The 20,437-nt window shown below is 38.6% G+C and overlaps 1 protein-coding gene and 1 long non-coding RNA gene across 8 annotated transcripts in view; one reads left to right on the plus strand and one right to left on the minus strand.

The window, feature by feature from the left end:
• Window positions 1-4,593: 4,593 nt before the first annotated feature.
• Window positions 4,594-18,018, minus strand: LOC129395536 (uncharacterized). The gene is made up of 3 exons (XR_008622935.2): window positions 17,883-18,018; window positions 8,244-8,332; window positions 4,594-7,855 (listed from the first exon to the last, which is right to left on the minus strand). It is a non-coding gene; the product is annotated as an uncharacterized LOC129395536 (long non-coding RNA).
• KDM5D (lysine demethylase 5D) overlaps window positions 17,469-20,437 on the plus strand; it is a 39,846-nt gene continuing 36,877 nt past the window's right edge. For 6 of the 7 annotated variants that reach the window (XM_055106994.2, XM_055106996.2, XM_055106995.2 and 3 more), the window contains exons 1-3: window positions 17,469-18,410; window positions 18,528-18,696; window positions 19,850-19,927. In XM_055106994.2, the coding sequence (XP_054962969.1) occupies window positions 18,547-18,696; window positions 19,850-19,927 (228 nt within the window). In that variant the 5' untranslated portion in view covers window positions 17,469-18,410; window positions 18,528-18,546. Of the gene's footprint in view, window positions 18,411-18,527; window positions 18,697-19,695; window positions 19,928-20,437 lie in introns of those variants that run through there. The other variant, XM_055106998.2, reaches the window with a different exon arrangement.

Here is a 20,437-nt window from a genome sequence, read left to right on the forward strand (position 1 = left end):
TGGTGTCAGTGCATCTCACACCCTCCACCGGATTGCCACTGTCATCAGAGTGTTGGAGGGAATGAAGTCCACCAGTCCTGCCCCTGCCAGTGCTCCAAACCTGAAACAACACTGCTGCCAGCATAAAAGTAGGCACAGAAAACAGTGCAACCTACCACATCTGAGTGATCACCACTGCCCCCACAAATGCACAGAGAGGGCACACACAGTCCTGCATCCAAAAGAAAGCTGCCCCCATGCTAACACCCACCAACACTACAAATATGCACACAATCACCAACTGCCCTCCACATAACCTCCCATAGTGTGCTGCCACTGTCAGTGCTGCATATGCTTTCATGGAGACTGGAAACCCAGCACCCACTGACACCCTGGCACAACTGATGAATGTGCACCCCATCATGCTGCCACTGCTGCTGCTGGTGGCGTGTGAGTACGAGGATGAATCCTGCTATCACCAGCATATGAAGCACATTGGCTACTACCAATCATTAGAGTGTTGTGACCATTTGTCTGAGAGCATCTTGGTCCTTCCAGTGCAGAAGATTTCTAATCTCAGGGTGTAAAGGAACAAAGCCAAAGCTCATTCCCAGTCCCTAGAGTTACAGAACACCATCCAGAAATCCTGAGATAAAATATCTTTAAAATATTCTAGAAATAAAGCCAGTTGATTGAATTCACTGTTGCCACAAACCAACCCACTAAGTTATTAAATAGGATTTTTTCAAAAATCCAAAAGACAGCAACCTCAAAGACTGAAGAAACATCAGCCCATTCAGATTAAAAAAAAAAAAATCAGCTGGGCGTGGTGGCTCATGCCTGTAATCTCAGAACTTTGGGAGGCTGAGGCGGGCGGATCACCTGAGGTCAGTAGTTCAAGACCAGCCCGGCCAACATGGTGAAACCTCATCTCTACTAAAAATACAAGAAATTAGTCGGGTGTGGTCGTGGGCGCCTGTAATCCCAGATACTCAGGAGGGTGAGGCAGGAGAATCACTTGAACCCAGGAGGCAGAGGTTGCAGTGAGCTGAGATCACCCCACTGCACTCCAGCCTGGGTGACAAGAGCGAAACTCTCTCTCAAAAAGAAAAGAAAAGAAAAGAAAAGAAAAGAAATCAGTACACAAACTCTGACAACTGAAAAATCTAGAGTGCCTTTTATTCCCCCGCAAATGGCTGCACTACCTCTCCAACAAGGATCCTTTACTGAGCTGAGATGGCTGAAGTGACAGAAACAGTATTCAGACTATTCACAGGAGCTAAGACCACTGAGATTGAGGAGGACATTGAAATCCAATCATAAAAAATTAAGACTGAAAATAAAAATAAATAAAAATAAAACAATACAGGCACTGACAGAAAAAAATAGCCAGTATAAAAAGGGACATAATCCTTTGAAAGGCTGAGGTGGGTGGATGAGGAGTTCAGGAGTTCAAGGCTAGCCTGGCCAAGATGGTGAAACCCTGTGTCTACCAAAAATAGAAAAATTAGCCAGGCTTGGTGGCAGGTGACTGTAATCCCAGCTACTTGGGAGCCTGAGGCAGAGAATTGCTTGAACCCAGAAGGCTGAGGTTGCAGTGAGCTGAGATCGTGCCACTGTACTCCACTCTGGGTAACAGTTAGACTCTAAAAAAAAAAAAAAATGGACATAATCAACCTGATAGAGCTGAATGACACACTGTAAAAATTTCATAATGCACTTGCAAATATCAAAGCAGAACAGACTAAGCTGATAAAAAAAAGACTAAGAGGTCAAATACCGGCTTTCCAAAATAAGACAACAATAAAGAATAAAAAGAATGAACAAAATCTCTGTAAAATATGTGCTTATGTAAAGATACCAAATCTATGACTCACTAGCATTCTTGAAAGAAATGAGAAGAATGGAAACAACCTGAAAAACATATTTCAAAATATTATCTATAAGAAATTCCCCCATGTAGCTGGAGAGGCCAAAATTTAAATTCAGGAAACATAAAGAACTTCAACAAGACATTTCACAGAAAGATCATTCCCAAGACATATAATCATCAGATTCTTTAAGGACAAAATGGGACAAAAAATATTAAAGGTAGCTAGAGAGGCAGGTGAGGTCACCTACAAAGGGCAGCCCATTAGACTAACAGAATAATTCTCAGCAGAAACTCCACAAGCCAGAAAATATTGAGGGCTTATATTCAATACTCTTTAAAAAATTTCAACCAAGAATTTTACATATGCTATATTTTATATATTCTATAAAGGCAAATTAAGCTTCACAGGTGAAAAATAAGATCTGTTTCAGAGAAGCAAATCTTGAGAGAATTCATTAGTACTAGACCTGCTGTATAAGATCTCCTAAAAAAGCACTAAGTACAGAAAGCAAAGACCATTATCAGCCACTGAAAAAACAACAACAATAACAACAACAACAACAAAAACTCTTGGCATACACAAACCAATGATATGATAAAGCAATAACATAAACAAGACTGCATAATAAGAAACCAACAACATGAAGACAGGATCAAATCCACATATATCAATACTAACCTTGAGTGAAAATAGGCTAAATATCCCAATGAAAAGGCACAGGGTGGTAATCTAGATAAAGAAGTAAGACCCCATTTTGTGCTCTGTTCAAGAGATACATCGCACATGCAAAGATATCCACAGGCTCAAGTAAAAAGATGGAAACAAATCTACAAACGAAATGGAGAACCGAAAAAGAGCCCAATCCTAACTTCAAACAAAACAGACGTTAAACCAACAAAAAATTTAAAAAAAAAAAGATAAAGAAGGGCATTACATAATGGTAGGTATTGTAAATACATACTAAGACAGGAGCACCTAAATTCTTTTTTTTTTTTTTTTTTTTGAGATGGAGTCTTGCTCTGTCACCAAGGCTGGAGTGCAGTGGCGCAATCTTGGCTCACCGCAACCTCCACTTCCTGGGTTCAAGTGATTCTCCTGCCTCAGCCTCCCAAGTAGCTGGGATTACATGCTCCACCACACCTGGCTAAGTTTTGTATTTTTAGTAGAGACAGGGTTTCACAATGTTGGCCAGGCTGGTCTTGAACTCCTGACCTCAGGTGATCCACCCACCTTGGCCTCCCAAAGTGTAGGGATTACAGGCATCAGCCACTGCTCTGAGCCAGGAGCACCTAAATTCTTAAAGCAAGTTATTAGAAATCACTATAGAGATGTAGACTCCCGCACAACAACAGTAGGAGACATCAACATTCCCCTGACAAAATTAGAGAGATCATCAAGATAAAAAATTAACAAAGTTATTCAGGACCTGAACTCAACATGGAGCCACACGGATCTGATTGACTTCCCCAAAAACTCTTCAATCTGAAGCAACAGAATACACATTTTTCTCAACACCATCTACTCTAGAGTCAACCACATATTTGGATATAAAACAATCAGCAAATACAAAAGAACCAAAATCATATCCAACATACACCGAGGCCACAGTTCAATTAATAGAAGAATACAGAAAAACTCATTCAAAATCATGCAATTACGTGAAAATTAAACAACAAGTTTCTGAATGACAGGTAGGTAATTATATTAAGGCAGAAATTAAAAAGTTATTTTAAGAACATATACAACATAATACCAATTCTGAGATATGGCAGGGCAGTGTTAAGGGGGAAATTCATAGCACTAAATCCACATCAAAAAATTAGAAAGATCTCTATTTCACAACCTAACATCACAACTAATGAAACTACAGAAACAAGAGGAAACCAACCCTAAACGTAAAGAAGAAAAAAAATAACCAAAATCAGTGATCGATGAATTCAGGAGTTGTTTTCTTTTGAGAAATTAATAAGATAAACTACCAGTTGACTAATAAAGAAAAAAGAGAAGATCCAAATAAAGACAAAAACAACAAAATGCATGTTACCACTAACACCACAGAAATACTAACAACCATCAAAGAATATTACAAAAAACTCTATGCACACACATAGGCCCATGATGCCTGCCTTAGCCTCCAAACCAGCAAATTTGTATTAAGGCTTTCAAAAGGGGAGAGGGTGTAAGAACAGAGAGCAGGTACAAAGATCACATGCTTCAAAGTGCAAAAAGCAGAACTACTGATAAGGGTCCAACAAAGATCACAAGGCAAAGGGCAAAAACAGAACTACTGATAAGGGTCTATGTTCAGCAGTGCACATATTGTCTTGATAAACACCTTAAACAATGGAAAACAGGGTTCCAGAGCAGAGAAACTGTCTGACTACAAATTTACCAGAGCAGAATTTTTTCCCCACCCTAGTAAGCCCGGGGGTACTGCAGGATACCAGGGGGTATCTCCATCCTTATCTCAACCGCATAGGACAGACATTCCCAGAGCAGTCGTTTATAGGCCTCCCCCCAGGAATGCATTCCTTTCCCAGGGTATTAATATTAATATTCTCTGCAAGAAAAAGGATTTAGTGATATCTCTCCTACTTGTACGTCCATTTATGGCTCTCTGCAAGAAGAAAAATATGACTCTTTTTGCCCAACCCCACAAGCAGTCAGATCTTAAGGTTGTCTTCCCTTGTTCCCTAAAAATTGTTGTTATTCTGTATTTTTAAGGGTCACTGATTTCATATTGTTCAAACACATGTTTTACAATCAATTTGTACAGTTAACACAATTATCACAGTGGTCCTGAGGTGACGTACAGCCTCAGCTTACAAAGATAACAGGATTAAGAGATTAAAAAGAGGCATAATAAATTATAAAAGTATTATTTGGGAAATGATAAATTGCCATGAAATCTTCACAATTTATGTTCCTCTGCCATGGCTCCAGCTCAGATCTGATCCTTGACAAAGTCAACAAGAACAAGCAATAAGGAAAAATCTCCATACTCAATAAATAGTGCTAGGATAACTGGCTACTTATATGCAGAAAATTGAATTGAACCCCTTGCTTTTATCATATACAAAAATCATCTAAACATATTTTGAAGATTTCACTATAAGCCTAAAAATTTAAAAACCCTAGTAGAAAACCTAGAGAGTATCATTCTGTACATAGGCCCTGGAAAATACTTTATGACAAAGATTCCAAAAAAAAATTGCAACAAACACAAAAATTGATAAGTCAGACCTAATTTAACTGAAAAGCTTCTGTATAGCAAAAGAAACTGTAAACAGAGTAAACAGACAACCCACCCAAGGTGACAGCATATTTGCAAACAATGCATCTGACAAAGGTTTAATATCCAGCATCTATAAAGAAATTAAATTGCCAGGCGTGGTGGCTCATGCCTGTAATCCCAACACTTTGGGAGGCTGAGGCGAGCGGATCACCTGAGGTCAGAATTTCGAGACCAGCCTGACCAACACGGAGAAATCCCGTCTCTACTAAAAGTATAAAAAAAAAAAATAGCCAGGCATGGTGGTATATGCCTGTAATCCCTGCTACTCGGGAGGCTGAGGCAGGAGGAACCCAGGAGGTGGAGGTTGTGGTGAGCCAAGATCACGCCATTGCACTCCAGCCTGGGCAACGAGAGTGACACCCCATCTCAAAAAAAAAAAAAAAAAAAAAAGAAAGAAAAAGAAAAGAAATTAACTCACAGAAAACAATCCCATTAAAAATGGGCAAAGGACATATGCAGACACTTCTATAAAGAATACATACATGCAGCCAACCAGCATATAAAAATGTTCAACATCATTAGTTATTAGAGAATTACAAATCAAAACACAATGAGAGGCAATCTCACACAAGTCAGAATGGCTATTACTAAAATACCAAGAAATAACAGATGCTGGCAAGGTTGTGGAGAAAAAGGAACATTTATACACCGTTACTGATTATGTAAATTACTTTAGGCATTGTGGAAATTTGACGATTTCCCAAGTAACTTAGAACAAAACTAACTTTGACCCAGCAATCCCACTGCTCAGCATATTCTCAAAGAAATGGAAATTATTCTATGATAGAAATACATATACATATATGTTCATTACTGCACTATTTGTACTAGCAAAGACATGAAATTAACCCAGGTGTCCATTAACAGTAAGCTGAATTTAAAAAGTACATACATAAAAATAAATATATGCACAATGGAATACCAGACAGCATAAAAAAAGAATAAAATTATGTCCTTTGCAGCAACATGGATGCAGCTGGAAGGCATTATCCTAAGCAAATTAACACAGCAAGAGAGAACCAAATAGCATGTTCTCACTTACATGTATAAGCTTAAAACTGAGTACACATGGAAATAAGACAATAATGGACACAGGATCTACTTCAGGGTGGAGGGCCAGAAGAGGCTGAGCAAAGAAAACTGCTTACAGCATACTGTGCTCATTATTTGGGTAACAAGATAATCTGTGCACCAAATCTACACAACTTGCAGTTTATCCATGTAACAAACCTGAATCTGCATCCCTTGAACCTAAATGTTTGAAATCTGAAAAGTAAAAAACAGAAATGAGCAACAAGTCATCTGAAGTTATAAAACTCAATGTTACTAGTAAATACACAAGTAGAAAACACTGTAATGTTACAATCGTGTTGTCCAAACCACTCATATCTTTAGTGAAAGACTAAAGAAGCAATATGTTAAAACTGATGATTACATCATTTAAGAGACAGATAATATACAAAGACAAGATAACCAAAAGACATAAAACAGAGGAGAATACAGTTAAAGTGTAGAGATTTTTACTTTTCTATGTTTTAAAATTTTGATTATAGTTGTTTTTATTTAAAATAATTGGTTATAACATGTTATAAGTAAGCAAACTAGTAAGCACATATACAAAACCTATAATTGATACACAATATATAAAAATAAAGAAATTAAACCCTAGAAGCAGAAAAATAAGTCACTTGTATAAAACGACATGAAGAAAAAAAGACTAATAAAAAAATACAAATAAACGTCAGTAGTAAGTCCCTGCTCATCTATAATAATGAATGTAAATAAACTAAATTTTTTTAACCAAAAGATGTAGAGTAGGTGAATAAATGAAAAGGGAAGACAACTACATGCTGTCTACAAGAGAATTTACCTCACCTTATAAGGACACAAATATGTGCCAACGGAAACCAAAACAGAGGAGCAGCAGCTATACTTATATCAGGTAAAACAGATTTCGAGACAAAAATGAGGCCATTAAATGATGATAAGGGGATTAATTCAGCAAAAATATATAACAATTTTAAATTTACATGCACCCAATGCTGGAGAATCAAGATTTACAAAGCAAAGATTATTAAGCTGATGAGAGAGAGAGACCCCAACACAATAATAATTGTCGACTTCAAAACCCCACTTTGGGCATTTAATGGATCATCTAATGGATCATCTAAATAAATACTTAAACAACAACAACAACACGAGTAACAAGTGGCCAAGTGAACCTCCCTTAACACAGGGAAGTGGTGAGCGAATGTACACCCTGGGAAATAGTGCTCGATGTTTCTCCTAAGGATCTTTTAACACTCCAGTTAGGAGATCCCCTCATGATCCCACTTCACTAAGGCCTTGGGTTTCATGCACAGAGCTGTGTGAAGTCTTGGCAGAATAGCTGCTCAGGTACACACAGAGTATCAGGAGAGGTTGGCACACTTTGGGTCCAGGATCACCAGCAAAGGTAGCTGCAACTCAGGCAAAGTGAGAGATGAGATTTTTGTACATAACCTTAGGAAGAGAGCTGAATCCAGGAAGCTGAGCAGCATCCTTCTGTGGGCCCCACTTTCATGGCACCTCACAGGATAAGACTCACCAGCTTGGAATTCCAGCCAGCTCCTGGCAACAGTGTTGGGCCAAGCTTGAATGGGGCAGAGTTCTTAGGAGAAAGGGAAGGTTGTCATCCTTGCTGTTTGGATGGCTCAGCTGTTCCAGCCTGCAGGTTTAGGAGAGCACAAACAAAACTGACCAGGGGATGAAAGGGACTCCCTGGCACACCACAGCTGCTCTACCAAAATGTGGCTAGACTGCTTCTTTAAGTGGGACATCAATCTGCTTCTTATCTCTGGGGAGGGGCCTCCCAACTGGGGCCTCTAGCCACCCCCACCTATATTCTCCAGCAGTTTTAATTTCTCCCTGGATGGAGTGCCAGGGGAAGGGTTGGCCATGGTCTTCGCTGTTTGGAAAACTCAGCCATTCCAGCCTGTTGTCTTAGCAAAGTCCAAACCATGAAGGGGCAGACAGTACCCTAGTACAGCACATTATCTCTACGAAAGCATGGGCAGAATTATTCTTTAAGCAAGTTCCTATGTGTTCCTCCTTACTTGGCGGGACTTCCCATCCAGGGCCTCCAATCACTCCCACTGATGTTCTCTGGCCAAGAGAGGTTTGAAAACTTCCTGGGACAGACTTCCTAGAGAGAGGAGAAGTTGACTTTTTTTTTGCTTTTTTGTCACCTTAGCAATTCTGGCCTGCAGGCTTCACAGAGTCCAACCAGATAAGTTCTGCAGAACTCTGCATCAAAACACAACAGAATATACATTCTTCTCATTGTCACATAGCACTTCATCTAAAATTGATAAAATAATTAGAAATAAAACACTCGTTAGCAAATTCAAAACAACTGGAAATAAACAGTCTGTTAGACCACAGCACAATCAAATTAGAACTCAAGACTAAAAAATTCACTCAAAGCCATACAATTTGCATAGACATTGAATGGCCTGCTTCTGCATGACTTTTGGGTAAATAATGAAATTAAGGCAGAAATCAAAAAATTATTTGAAACTCATGACAACAAACCTACAATGTGCCAGAATCTTTCCGATGCAGCAAAGGCAGTATTAACAGGGAAATTTATAGCATAAATGCCCACTTTAAAAAAAAAAAAAAAAGAAGGTTGTCAGGTTAACACCCTAACTTCATAACTAAAGGAACTAGATAACCGACAGTGAACGAACCCAAAAGTTAGCAGAAGACAAGAAATAACCAAAAATTCTTTTGAGGTCAGGCCAAATGTTCCTATTCAGTCAGCCAAGATGGCCGAATAGGAACAGCTCCGGTCTACAGCTCCCAGCGTGAGTGACGCAGAAGACGGGTGATTTCTGCATTTCCATCTGAGGTACCGGGTTCATCTCACTAGGGAGTGCCAGACTGTGGGCTCAGGACAGTGGATGTAGCACACCGTGCATGAGCCAAAGCAGGGTGAGGCATTGCCTTACTCAGGAAGCACAAGGGGTCAGGGAGTTCCCTTTCCAAGTCAAAGAAAGGGGTGACAGACGGCACCTGGAAAATCGGGTCACTCCCACCCTAATACTGTGCTTTTCCAATGGGCTTAAAAAATGGTGCACCAGGAGATTATATCCCTTACCTGGCTCGGAGAGTCCTACAACAGTGAGGTCTCGCTGATTGCTAGCACAGCAGTCTGAGATCAAACTGCAAGGCGGCAGCGAGGCTGGGGGAGGGGCGCCTGCCATTGCCCAGGCTTGCTTAGGTAAACAAAGCAGCCGAGAAGCTCCAACTGGGTGGAGCCCACCACAGTTCGAGGAGGCCTGCCTGCCTCTGTAGGCTCCACCTCTGGGGGCAGGGCACAGACAAACAAAAAGACAGCAGTAACCTCTGCAGACTTAAATGTCCCTGTCTGACAGCTTTGAAGAAAGCAGTGGTTCTCCCAGCATGCAGCTGGAGATCTGAGAACAGGCAGACTGCCTCCTCAAGTGGGTCCCTGACCCCTGACCCCAGAGCAGCCTAACTGGCAGGCAGCCCCCAGTAGGGGCAGACTGACACCTCACATGGCTGGGTACTCCTCTGAGACAAAACTTTCAGGGGAACGATCAGACAGCAGCATTCACAGTTCACGATAATCTGCTGTTGTGCAGCCACCGCTGCTGGTACCCAGGCAAACTGGGTCTGGAGTGGACCTCTAGCAAACTCCAACAGACCTGCAGCTGAGGGTCCTCTCTGTTAGAAGGAAAACTAACAAACAGAAAGGGCATCCATACCAAAAACCCATCTGTACATCACCGTCATCAAAGACCAAAAGTAGATAAAACCACAAAGATGGGGAAAAAACAGAGCAGAAAAACTGGAAACTCTAAAAAGCAGAGCGCCTCTCCTCCTACAAAGGAACGCAGTTCCTCACCAGCAACGGAACAAAGCTGGATGGAGAATGATTTTGACAAGTTGAGAGAAGAAGGCTTCAGACGATCAAACTACTCTGAGCTACAGGAGGAAATTCAAACCAAAGGCAAAGAAGTTAAAAACTTTGAAAAAAATTTAGACGAATGTATAACTAGAATAACCAATACAGAGAAGTGCTTAAGAGCTGATGGAGCTGAAAGCCAAGGCTCGAGAACTACGTGAAGAATGCAGAAGCCTCAGGAGCCGATGCGATCAACTGGAAGAAAGGGTATCAGTGATGGAAGATGAAATGAATGAAATGAAGTGAGAAGGGAAGTTTAGAGAAAAAAGAATAAAAAGAAATGAACAAAGCCTCCAAGAAATATGGGACTATGTGAAAAGACCAAATCTATGTCTGATTGGTGTACCTGAAAGTGACAGGGAGAATGGAACCAAGTTGGAAAACACTCTGCAGGATATTATCCAGGAGAACTTCCCCAATCTAGCAAGGCAGGCCAGCATTCAGATTCAGGAAATACAGAGAACGCCACAAAGATATACCTCAAGAAGAGCAACTCCAAGACACATAATTGTCAGACTACCCAAAGTTGAAATGAAGGGCAGCCAGAGAGAAAGGTCGGGTTAACCATAAAGGGAAGCCCATCAGAGTAACAGCGGATCTCTCGGCAGAAACTCTACAAGCCAGAAGAGAGTGGGGGCCAACATTCAACATTCTTAAAGAAAAAAATTTTCAACCCAGAATTTCATATCCAGCCAAATTAAGCTTTATAAGTGAAGGAGAAATAAAATACTTTACAGACAAGCAAATGCTGAGAGATTTTGTCACCACCTGGCCTACCCTAAAAGAGCTCCTGAAGGAAGCGCTAAACATGGAAAGGAACAAGTGGTACCAGCCACTGCAAAATCATGACAAATTGTAAAGACCATCGAGGCTAGGAAGAAACTGCATCAACTAACGAGCAAAATAACCAGCTAACATCATAATGACAGGATCAAATTCACACATGATGTAAATGGACTAAATGCTCCAGTTAAAAGACACAGACTGGCAAATTGGATAAAGTATCATCACTTTACTGAATACATCAGTGTGCTGTATTCAGGAAACCCATCTCACGTGCAGAGACACACGTAGGCTCAAAATAAAAGGATGGAGGAAGATCTACCAAGCAAATGGAAAACAAAAAAAGGCAGGGGTTGCAATCCTAGTCTCTCATAATACAGACTTTAAACCAACAATGATCAAAAGAGACAAAGAAGGCCATTACAGAATGGTAAAGGGATCACTTCAACGAGAAGAGCTAACTATCCTAAATATATATGCACCCAATACAGGAGCACTCAGATTCATAAAGCAAGTCCTGAGTGACCTACAAAGAGACTTAGACTCCCACACAATAATAATGAGAGAATTTAACACCCCACTGTCAACAGTAGACAGATCAACGAGACAGAAAGTTAACAAGGACACCCAGGAATTGAACTCAGCTGTGCACCAAGTGGACCTAATAGATATCTACAGGACCTCTCCACCCGAAATCAACAGAATATACATTTTTTTCAGCACCATATCACACCTATTCCAAAAGTGACCACATAGTTGGAAGTAAAGCTCTCCTCAGAAAATGTAAAAGAACAGAAATTATAACAACTGTCTCTCAGACCACAGTGCATCAAACTAGAACTCAGGATTAAGAAACTCACTGAAAACCGCTCAACTACATGGAAACTGAACAACCTGCTCCTGAATGACTACTGGGTACATAACGAAATGAAGGCAGAAATAAAGATGTTCTTTGAAACCAATGAGAACAAAGACACAACATACCAGAATCTCTGGGACACATTCAAAGCACTGTGTAGAAGGAAATTTATAGCACTAAATGCCCACAAGAGGAAGAAGGAAAGATCCAAAATTCACACCCTAACATCACAATTAAAAGAACTAGAAAAGCAAGAGCAAACACATTCAAAAGCTAGCAGAAGGCAAGAAATAATTAAAATCAGAGCAGAACTGAAGGAAATAGAGACACAGAAAACCCTTCAAAAAATTAATGAATCCAGGAGCTGGTTTTTTGAAAGGATCAACAAAATTGATAGATTGCTAGCAAGACTAATAAAGAAGAAAAGAGAGAAGAATCAAATAGAGAGATTCTCTATTTGAGAATAGAGAGAAAAAAATAGAGAGAAGAAAAATAGAGAGAAAAAAATCTCAGGACCAGATGGATTAATAGCTGAATTCTATCAGAGGTACAAAGAAGAGCTGGTGCCATTTCTACTGAAGCTATTTTTAAAAACTGGAAAAAAGGATCCCTTCCCTAACTCATTCTACGAAGTTAGCATCACCCTGATACCAAAATCAGGCAGAGACACAACCACCACCACCACCACCACCTCAGGCCAGTATCTTTGATGAACACCAATACAAAAATCCCAAACAAGATACTGAGAAACCAAATACAGCAGCATGTCAAAAAACATATCCACCACAATCAAGCAGGGTTCAGGCCCAGAATGCAAGGTTGGTTAAACATATGGCAATCAATAAATGTGTTTCATTGCATAAACAGAACTAAAGATTAAAACTACACGATTATCTCAATAGATGCAGAAAAGACTTTTGATAAAATTCAATATCACTTCATGTTAAAAACTCTCAATAAACCAGTCACGGAAGGAATGTTGTAGGATTTATTTAAAAATTACTATAAGCAGATGGGAGGGAAAGGGGTCCTTCAGAAGTTTTTTTTCTTTGAAAGCAGCTCCAGAAATGTTTCTTGTCTACCTGAATAGCCCCTGCTCAGAGAGCCGGGCAGCAAGCTATGATAAGAAAATGCTGCCCATCAGAAACTAGGTCCACCCAAACATAACAATTCCTGCCCTTTTCTTCCTTGCCCCTACATGTACCTGGCAAAATTACCACCCCCACATACCCTACATGTGTAGAACATCATGGTGCCCTACATTTGCATATTAAAAGGCTAGGGTGGAAGGGCCAGATTTTTTCTGGGCTATGTAAATGGCAAGCCTGGTCAAACCAATCTCCTGAACCCTATGCAAATCAGACACCACCTCCACCAGCTTTCCCATATAAGCAGCAACTTTTCTCTGCACACAGGATTTTCTCTTTGTTAGAATCCCTCTTCCCCAACTCCATCTCTGTAATGGTACCTGTTTGCTTCTTCCTTGCTTCTTTCTTATTAAAGTTTCCACTCCTTAAAACCACTCACGTGTGTCCATGTAATTTTATTCAATTCAGTGCAAGAATAAGGATCCTAGTGCTACTCCACTTATCGGGGCCATATCTGGAACATACCTCAAAATAATGTAATGAAAGTCATGTATGAAAAACCCACTGCAAACATCATACTGAAAAGGCAAAAGCTGGAATCATTTTCCTTGAAAACTGGCACAAGACAAAGATGTCCTCTGACACTACTTGTATCCAATATAGTATTGAAAGTTCTGGGCAATCAGGCCAGAGAAAGGAATAAAAGATATTGAAATAGGAAGAGAGGAAATCAAATTATCCCTGTTTGCAAACAATATGATTCTATATGCACACAAATCCATCATCTCAGCCCCAAAGCTTTTTAAGCTGATAAACAACTTGAGCAAAATCTCACAATACAAAATCAATGTGCAAAAATCATTAGCGTTCTTATACACCATCAATAGTAAAGCCAAGAGCCAAGTCATGAACAAACTCTCATTCACCATAGCCACAAAAAGAATAAAATATCTAAAGTACAGCTAACCAGGGAAGTGAAAGACCTGTACAGGAAGAACTATTAATACAAATCACTACTCAAATAACTAAGAGATGACATAAACAAATGGAAAGTATTCCATGCTCACAGATAGGCGGAATCAATATCACTAAATGGCCACTCTGCCCAAAGCAATTTATAGATCCAATGCTATACCCATTAAATTACCATTAACATTCTTCACAGAACTAGAAAAATCTATTTTAAAATTCATGTGAAACCAAAAAAGAGACTGTACAGCCAAGGCAATTTTAAGCAACATAATCAAAACTAAATTCATCATGCTACCCAACTTCAAACTACACTACAGAAGTACCGTAACCCAAACAGCATGGTACTGATAAAAGAACAGACACATAGACCAAAGGAATAGAATGGAAAACCCAGAAATATGACTACATGCTTACAAGTATCTGATTTTCAAGAAAATTTACAAAAGCAATGGTGAAAAGACTCTCTATTTAATAAATGGTGCTCTGAGAAACTGGCTAGCCATATAGAGAAAATTGAAACTGGACCTTTTTATTACTCCATATACAAAAATTAACTCAAGATGGATTAAAGACTTAAATGTAAAACCCAAAACTATAAAAACCCTAGAAGCAAATCTAGGCAAAACCATTCAGAACATAGGCAGGACTAAAGACTTCTTGAAGAAGATGTCAAAAGCAATTGTGACAAAAGAAAAAATTAACAAATGACATCTAATTAAACTAAAGAGCTTCTGCACTAGCAAATAAACCATCAACAAATTAAATAGACAACGTACAGAATGGGAAAAAATTGTAAACTATGCATCTGACAAAGGTCTAATATCTAGCATACACAAAGAACTTAAACAAATTTACAAGGAAAAAACAAAGAACCTCATTAAAAAGTGGGCAAAGGACATGAACAGACAATTCTCAAAAGAAGACATACACATGTAGACAACAAACATCTTAAAAAGCTCAACATCACTGATCCTTATAGAAATGCGCATCAAAACCACAATGAGATACTATCCCAAATCTGTCACAATACCTATTATTATAAAGTCAAAAAGTAACACATTCAGGTGAGGTTCTGGAGAAATAGAAATGCTTTTACACTGCTGGTGGGAATGTAAATTAGTTCAGCATTATGGAAGACAGTGTGGCAATTCCTCAAAGACCTAAAGATAGAATTATCATTCAACCCCACCAATCCCATTACTGGGTATATACCCAAAGGATTACAAATCATTCTGTTATAAAGATACATGCACATGTATGTTCACTGCAGGTATTCACAACAGCATATGTACATTCACTGCAGCTATTCACGAAAGCAAAGACAATGGAATCAACCCAAATGCTCATCAGTGATAGACTGGATAAAGAAAATGTGGTAAATATACACCATAGATTTCTATGCAGCCATAAAAAAAGACAAGATCATGTCTTTGCAGTAACACAGCTGGAGACCATTATCCTTAGCAAACAAATGCCAGAACCGAAAACCAAATACTGCATGTTCTCATTTATAAGTGGGTGAGTGGAGCACAGGAGGAGGGAGAGAAGCAAGAAATATAACTAATGGATATTAGGCTTAATACCTGGGTGATGAAATAATCTGTACAACCAACCCTATCACACAGGCTTACTTATAAAACAAACCATCATATCCTGCACATGAACCTCTCAACTTAAAAGTTAAAGAATATATGTATTACAATAAATGAAGTTAGCAAGGTGGCAGAACACAAGATCAACATACAAAAATCAATCATATTTCTGTGTATCACCAACAAACCCTTAAGAGGGGAAATCTTTTAAAAATTTGATTCATAGTAGCAGAAATAGAATAAGATAATCTGAAGTAAATTAATTTCAAATATATATAATACATACTAAATACTAATATACATAATATACCAAAAACTATAAAACTTTGTTGCAGGAAACCAAAGAAGACCTAAATAAATTGAAATACATGCTTCGTCCATGTATAGGAAACTTAGATGGAAATATTTCCTAAATTTGTCTGTAGATTCAACATTTCTGTCTCAGTCCCAGCTTGCCTGTCTGTAGAAACCCCAGCTTGTTTTTCTGTAGAAACAGGCAAGGTAATAAAAATACAAGAAACAAATAATAGCCAAACAGTCTCGAAAAAAACAAGAAGAAAGTTGGGATTACTCACTTTTCCCAATTCAAACCTTCCACAAACTACAGCAATAAAAACAATATGGCATTAGAATATATACATACATATAAATATGGAATGAAATTTAGAGTCCAAGAATAAACCCATACATTTATGGCCAACGGAATGTTATCAAGAGTGCCAAGAACAATTAATGAAGCAATAATAATGTTTCCAACAAATTCTGGGACAACTGGATGGCAACACGCAAAAATATTGAGTTGGATCATTACTTCACAGTGTTTACACAAGTTAACTCAAAATGTATCAAAGACTTTAATGTAGAAGCTAATACTATAAAGGTCCTAGAATAGAGTATAAGAGTACATCCTTGTGATTTTGGGTTAGACAAAATCCCCTCAGAGGCAACACTGAAAGTAGAAGTGACAATAGAAAAAAGCAAACTGGATAAAGATCAAATTAAAAATCTTTCTGTTTAAAGTTTACTATTAGGAAAGAGAAAAGCCAGCTTACAGAATTATTTTTTATAAAAATCAAATATTTGATAAAAGAATCAGATAAGATTACAACTAAACAAAAAAAGACAAACCAATGTGAAAAGAGCCAAAAATTTTGAATAGACATTTCTCCAGAGAAGGTATATAAAGCATATGAACAAGCCAACAACCTTATGAAAAGATGCTCAACACTACTGTATCATTAGTAATTCAAGAAGTCCAACTCAAAACTCTGTGAGATCTCATACACATTGTAATGGTCAAATCAGTAAGTCATGTAATTATAGTATTGGTGAGGACATGAAGAAACTAGAACGGTATTCCACTTTAGATGGAAATTAAATGATGAAGATGCTTTGGAGAAGAAAAGTTTAAACCTAAATTTCCCATATAACCCACTAATTCTACTTGTAGGTGTATACACACGAGAAATGACACTAAGCATGCACACAAAAACCGGTACACAAATGCTAATAGCAACATTATTTATAGTAGCTAAAAGTAGAAATTGAAATATCTATTTACTAATGAATTAATAAAATATAAAGCTGTATTATAATGAATTATCTTGAACTGAGAAAAAAGATCTGATCATTTGAAATACTACAGGCTCTATAACTAATTTTATGAAATAGAACTCTATAACTCTAACTTTATGAAACAGAAAAAGTATGTAGATAAAATTGGGAAAATGAAAGCAGAAAATTAAGTAACAACTTTTGAAACAGGAATATATATGTAATGTAGCATAATAAACTCATGAAGCCGATAATCTAGATGAAATGGATAAATTGTTAAAAAACCACGGAAATGCCAAGAATCGTACAATACGAAACAATTGTCAAACTATCAAACTTGAAGGCACTTCTGGCAGTGCCCTTCCAAATAAAATCTACCATTTGATTTTTAAAACTTACCTTTTGCGTATTTTTCAAAAATATATGGAGAACAAAAAGATACTACAGTAGTGAACTGATTCAAAAAAAACAGAATAGCAATGTAGGGGGATTTTTGCTCAACGGGTGTAAAATATTGTAAATAAAATTATAGGAAATAAAGTGTAACATCTTGTTTTGAAATAAAACATCGCAATAAAGTATAATTTCCCTTAAAAACAGCATGATATTTCCACATCAAAAAACGGATCATTAGCAGTGTGTTTCTTTTGATTTATGGTACGTGTGTTTAGCGATGTTGAAGGTTTACTGTAATCTGTCCAGGTCTTTGTGATCATTTTAAAATTTAGGGTGCTCCTAGGTAATTTTTAAGGGATGTTTATCATGTGCAGTAAAGGTTTTATTCAAAAACATTTAGCACTTCTTTTCCCCGTCCTAAAGGCCAAGCTCGAGTTGGTAAAAAATCCAACGACAAATGTGCCCACTTGAAGTGCACTGTTAATGCAACAGTTTACAAGAACATAAATATATTGTACCGACATCCTGCCTCCTAAACGTCCTGTGACAGGAACGTTCTCGAGCTGAGAACCCAGTGAGTCTTCAGAGAATGTTAGTAAACACTTTCACATGAACGGATATCGCCGGCGGTTTGTCCTGGCAGGAAAAAAAAAGGTGCGTTTCTACGGACATTTCCGCAAAGGAGGAATTTTCTCCGAGAAATCCTTCGTTGATCAGCACCACAGCCTTTTACGGTCCTTCCCTGCAATACGCAGGCGTAACTTGCGCAGTGGTCCCATTTTAAAAAAAGATCCGGCCATACTATTTTTATCTTGCTTTTTCGTTCTGTCGCAGTACTGTTTAATATGAGTCCAGCGACGGCTCTGTGACTATTTTCCTCTGGTAAAATCGCTCTTGCGTCCTCAGCGTTTATCTCAGGTGCGGAAGGTCTCACAGGTTTGGAAATAGCGCCGGGAAAATCGATCCGCGGAGTGAGACGGCTCGTACCACACCGCAGGGCTCGGAGGTCAAGATGGTGGTTGTAAAACTAGGATCCCTGACGATTGGTAAGCAGCTACGGGATTAAAGTAACCTTGAAATTCTCAAGAAAATGAAATTTTCCTAGGCCTTTTAGTAGGAGGAACCAGCGCGTCATTAAAGACAATGTGATTCTTATTTTACAGGTTAGCATTAAGGCCCGACATGGAACCGGGGTGTAACGAGTTCCTGCCGCCACCGGAGTGCCCGGTTTTTGAGCCTAGCTGGGCTGAATTCCAAGACCCGCTAGGCTACATTGCGAAAATAAGGCCCATAGCAGAGAAGTCTGGCATCTGCAAAATCCGCCCACCCGCGGTAAGTCTTTGAAACAAAATTTGGGAATGGGTAGCCTTTGGTTTGAACGTTGGGGCAGTTTACCACTTGGCGAGGCGTTATTTACACTCATGACCAGAAACCCTTAGCACCAAATTTCTCATTTAACTTTTCTGACCCGAACAAGCTGGCATCAGAATATTAGTATCAGATCGCCGCATTCCACGGGGTTCTAAACATCTGACTGCTATAGGGACGAAAATATAAGATTCAAATATTTCTACGTTTTGCTGTTATTAAATATAGTTTAGGCATACACAAGCTTTTATTACATTTAACCGCAAAAAAATAGCTTACTCAGAAGTACTTGATCTATGACAGAAGCAAGTTATATAAGCTTGTGTGTTAACCCCTGGGACTGGTGTTTTCTTTCTTTGATATGACCTTAGATGTATGTAGCAAATATAGCAAATAATGGGAGTGATGTGGCATCCTTTGCCATCAATTAAATTTATATTATTAAACGTAGACCATTTTGGTTTGCTATACTGAAAACTACTAAATGAACCTCGTAGAAGTTTGACTGAATTAAGAATGTAAACTGAAATGAGCCTGGGCTGTCGTTGTGAACAACTAACAAAATATTCAGAGAAGTCAAAAAGTTTTCGCAGAGCATACAGCTTTTTTCTCATATATTGAACCAGGCTGCAACGGTATTTTTATGTGGATGTTCGCACTTCTCAGCATTTGCAATTAAACTTTTTCGTACTGCTGGGAGTGGGAAGAGATAATGGCTTAGGTTTTAAAAAATGAAACAATTTTTTATCTGCATTACATTTATCTTCATTTTAGTAAGGACTCATAACCCAAATAGCATAGTGTTTGTTCAGATGTGCGTCATTCCTTGGAAGTCGAGTCGCTTTCTAGCCTTGGGATTATAGAGGGTTTTTTTTTTTTTTTTTTTCGTCTGTTACGAAGGACACATATCAAGGAGAGTTTTGGATTTGCAGGGTTTTTCCTTTTTTTTTTTTTTTTTTGCAGTTAATCTTGATTATGAAGAAGGAATCATTTGAGGCCCTTGTGTACAAAAATGGTTACCAGAAGACTTTAAAAGAGTGGGAACAAATGATTGTGGTTTTCACTATCTTCATCCTTTACTGTGCCATGGTTACCAGGTCCTTACACTTTCTTCTAGGATTGGCAGCCTCCTTTTGCAGTAGAAGTTGACAATTTCAGATTTACTCCTCGCATCCAAAGGCTAAATGAACTGGAGGTAAGATTGGGAGGCACACTTTTTTTAAAGGAATCTGATCTTTAATCTTGCCGTTGTAGTTTCATAATAATGTAGAACTTAAGTTTCGAAATCTAATGTATTAAATTTGAATCCAAACTCCACCATTTTCCAGAATACTGATTTTGGAGAAAGTCTTCTGTAAAATACATAATTTATGTCCACAAAAATGGTAGAACACAAAGGCTTTAAATATCTGAGGAAGAATGATGCATTGTTTCGCTGTTCAATAGTTTCAGGTTAGAACTATCAAAATGACAGTACCTTTCCCATTTTGTCTTCTCGTACTCACATATTTAATGAATGAATTTTTTTTTTTGAAACAGAGTCTTACCCTGTCTACCAGGCTGGAGTGCAGTGGCGGGATCTCGCCTCACTGCAACCTCCACCTTCCAGGTTCAAGGGATTCTCTTGCCTCAGCCTCTCAAGTAGCTGGGATTACAGGTGCACACCAGCAGGCTCAGCTAATTTTTGTATTTTTAGTAGAGATGG

Source organism: Pan paniscus, chromosome Y (genome assembly GCF_029289425.2).
Source record: "Pan paniscus chromosome Y, NHGRI_mPanPan1-v2.0_pri, whole genome shotgun sequence".
Lineage (NCBI taxonomy): Eukaryota > Metazoa > Chordata > Mammalia > Primates > Hominidae > Pan > Pan paniscus.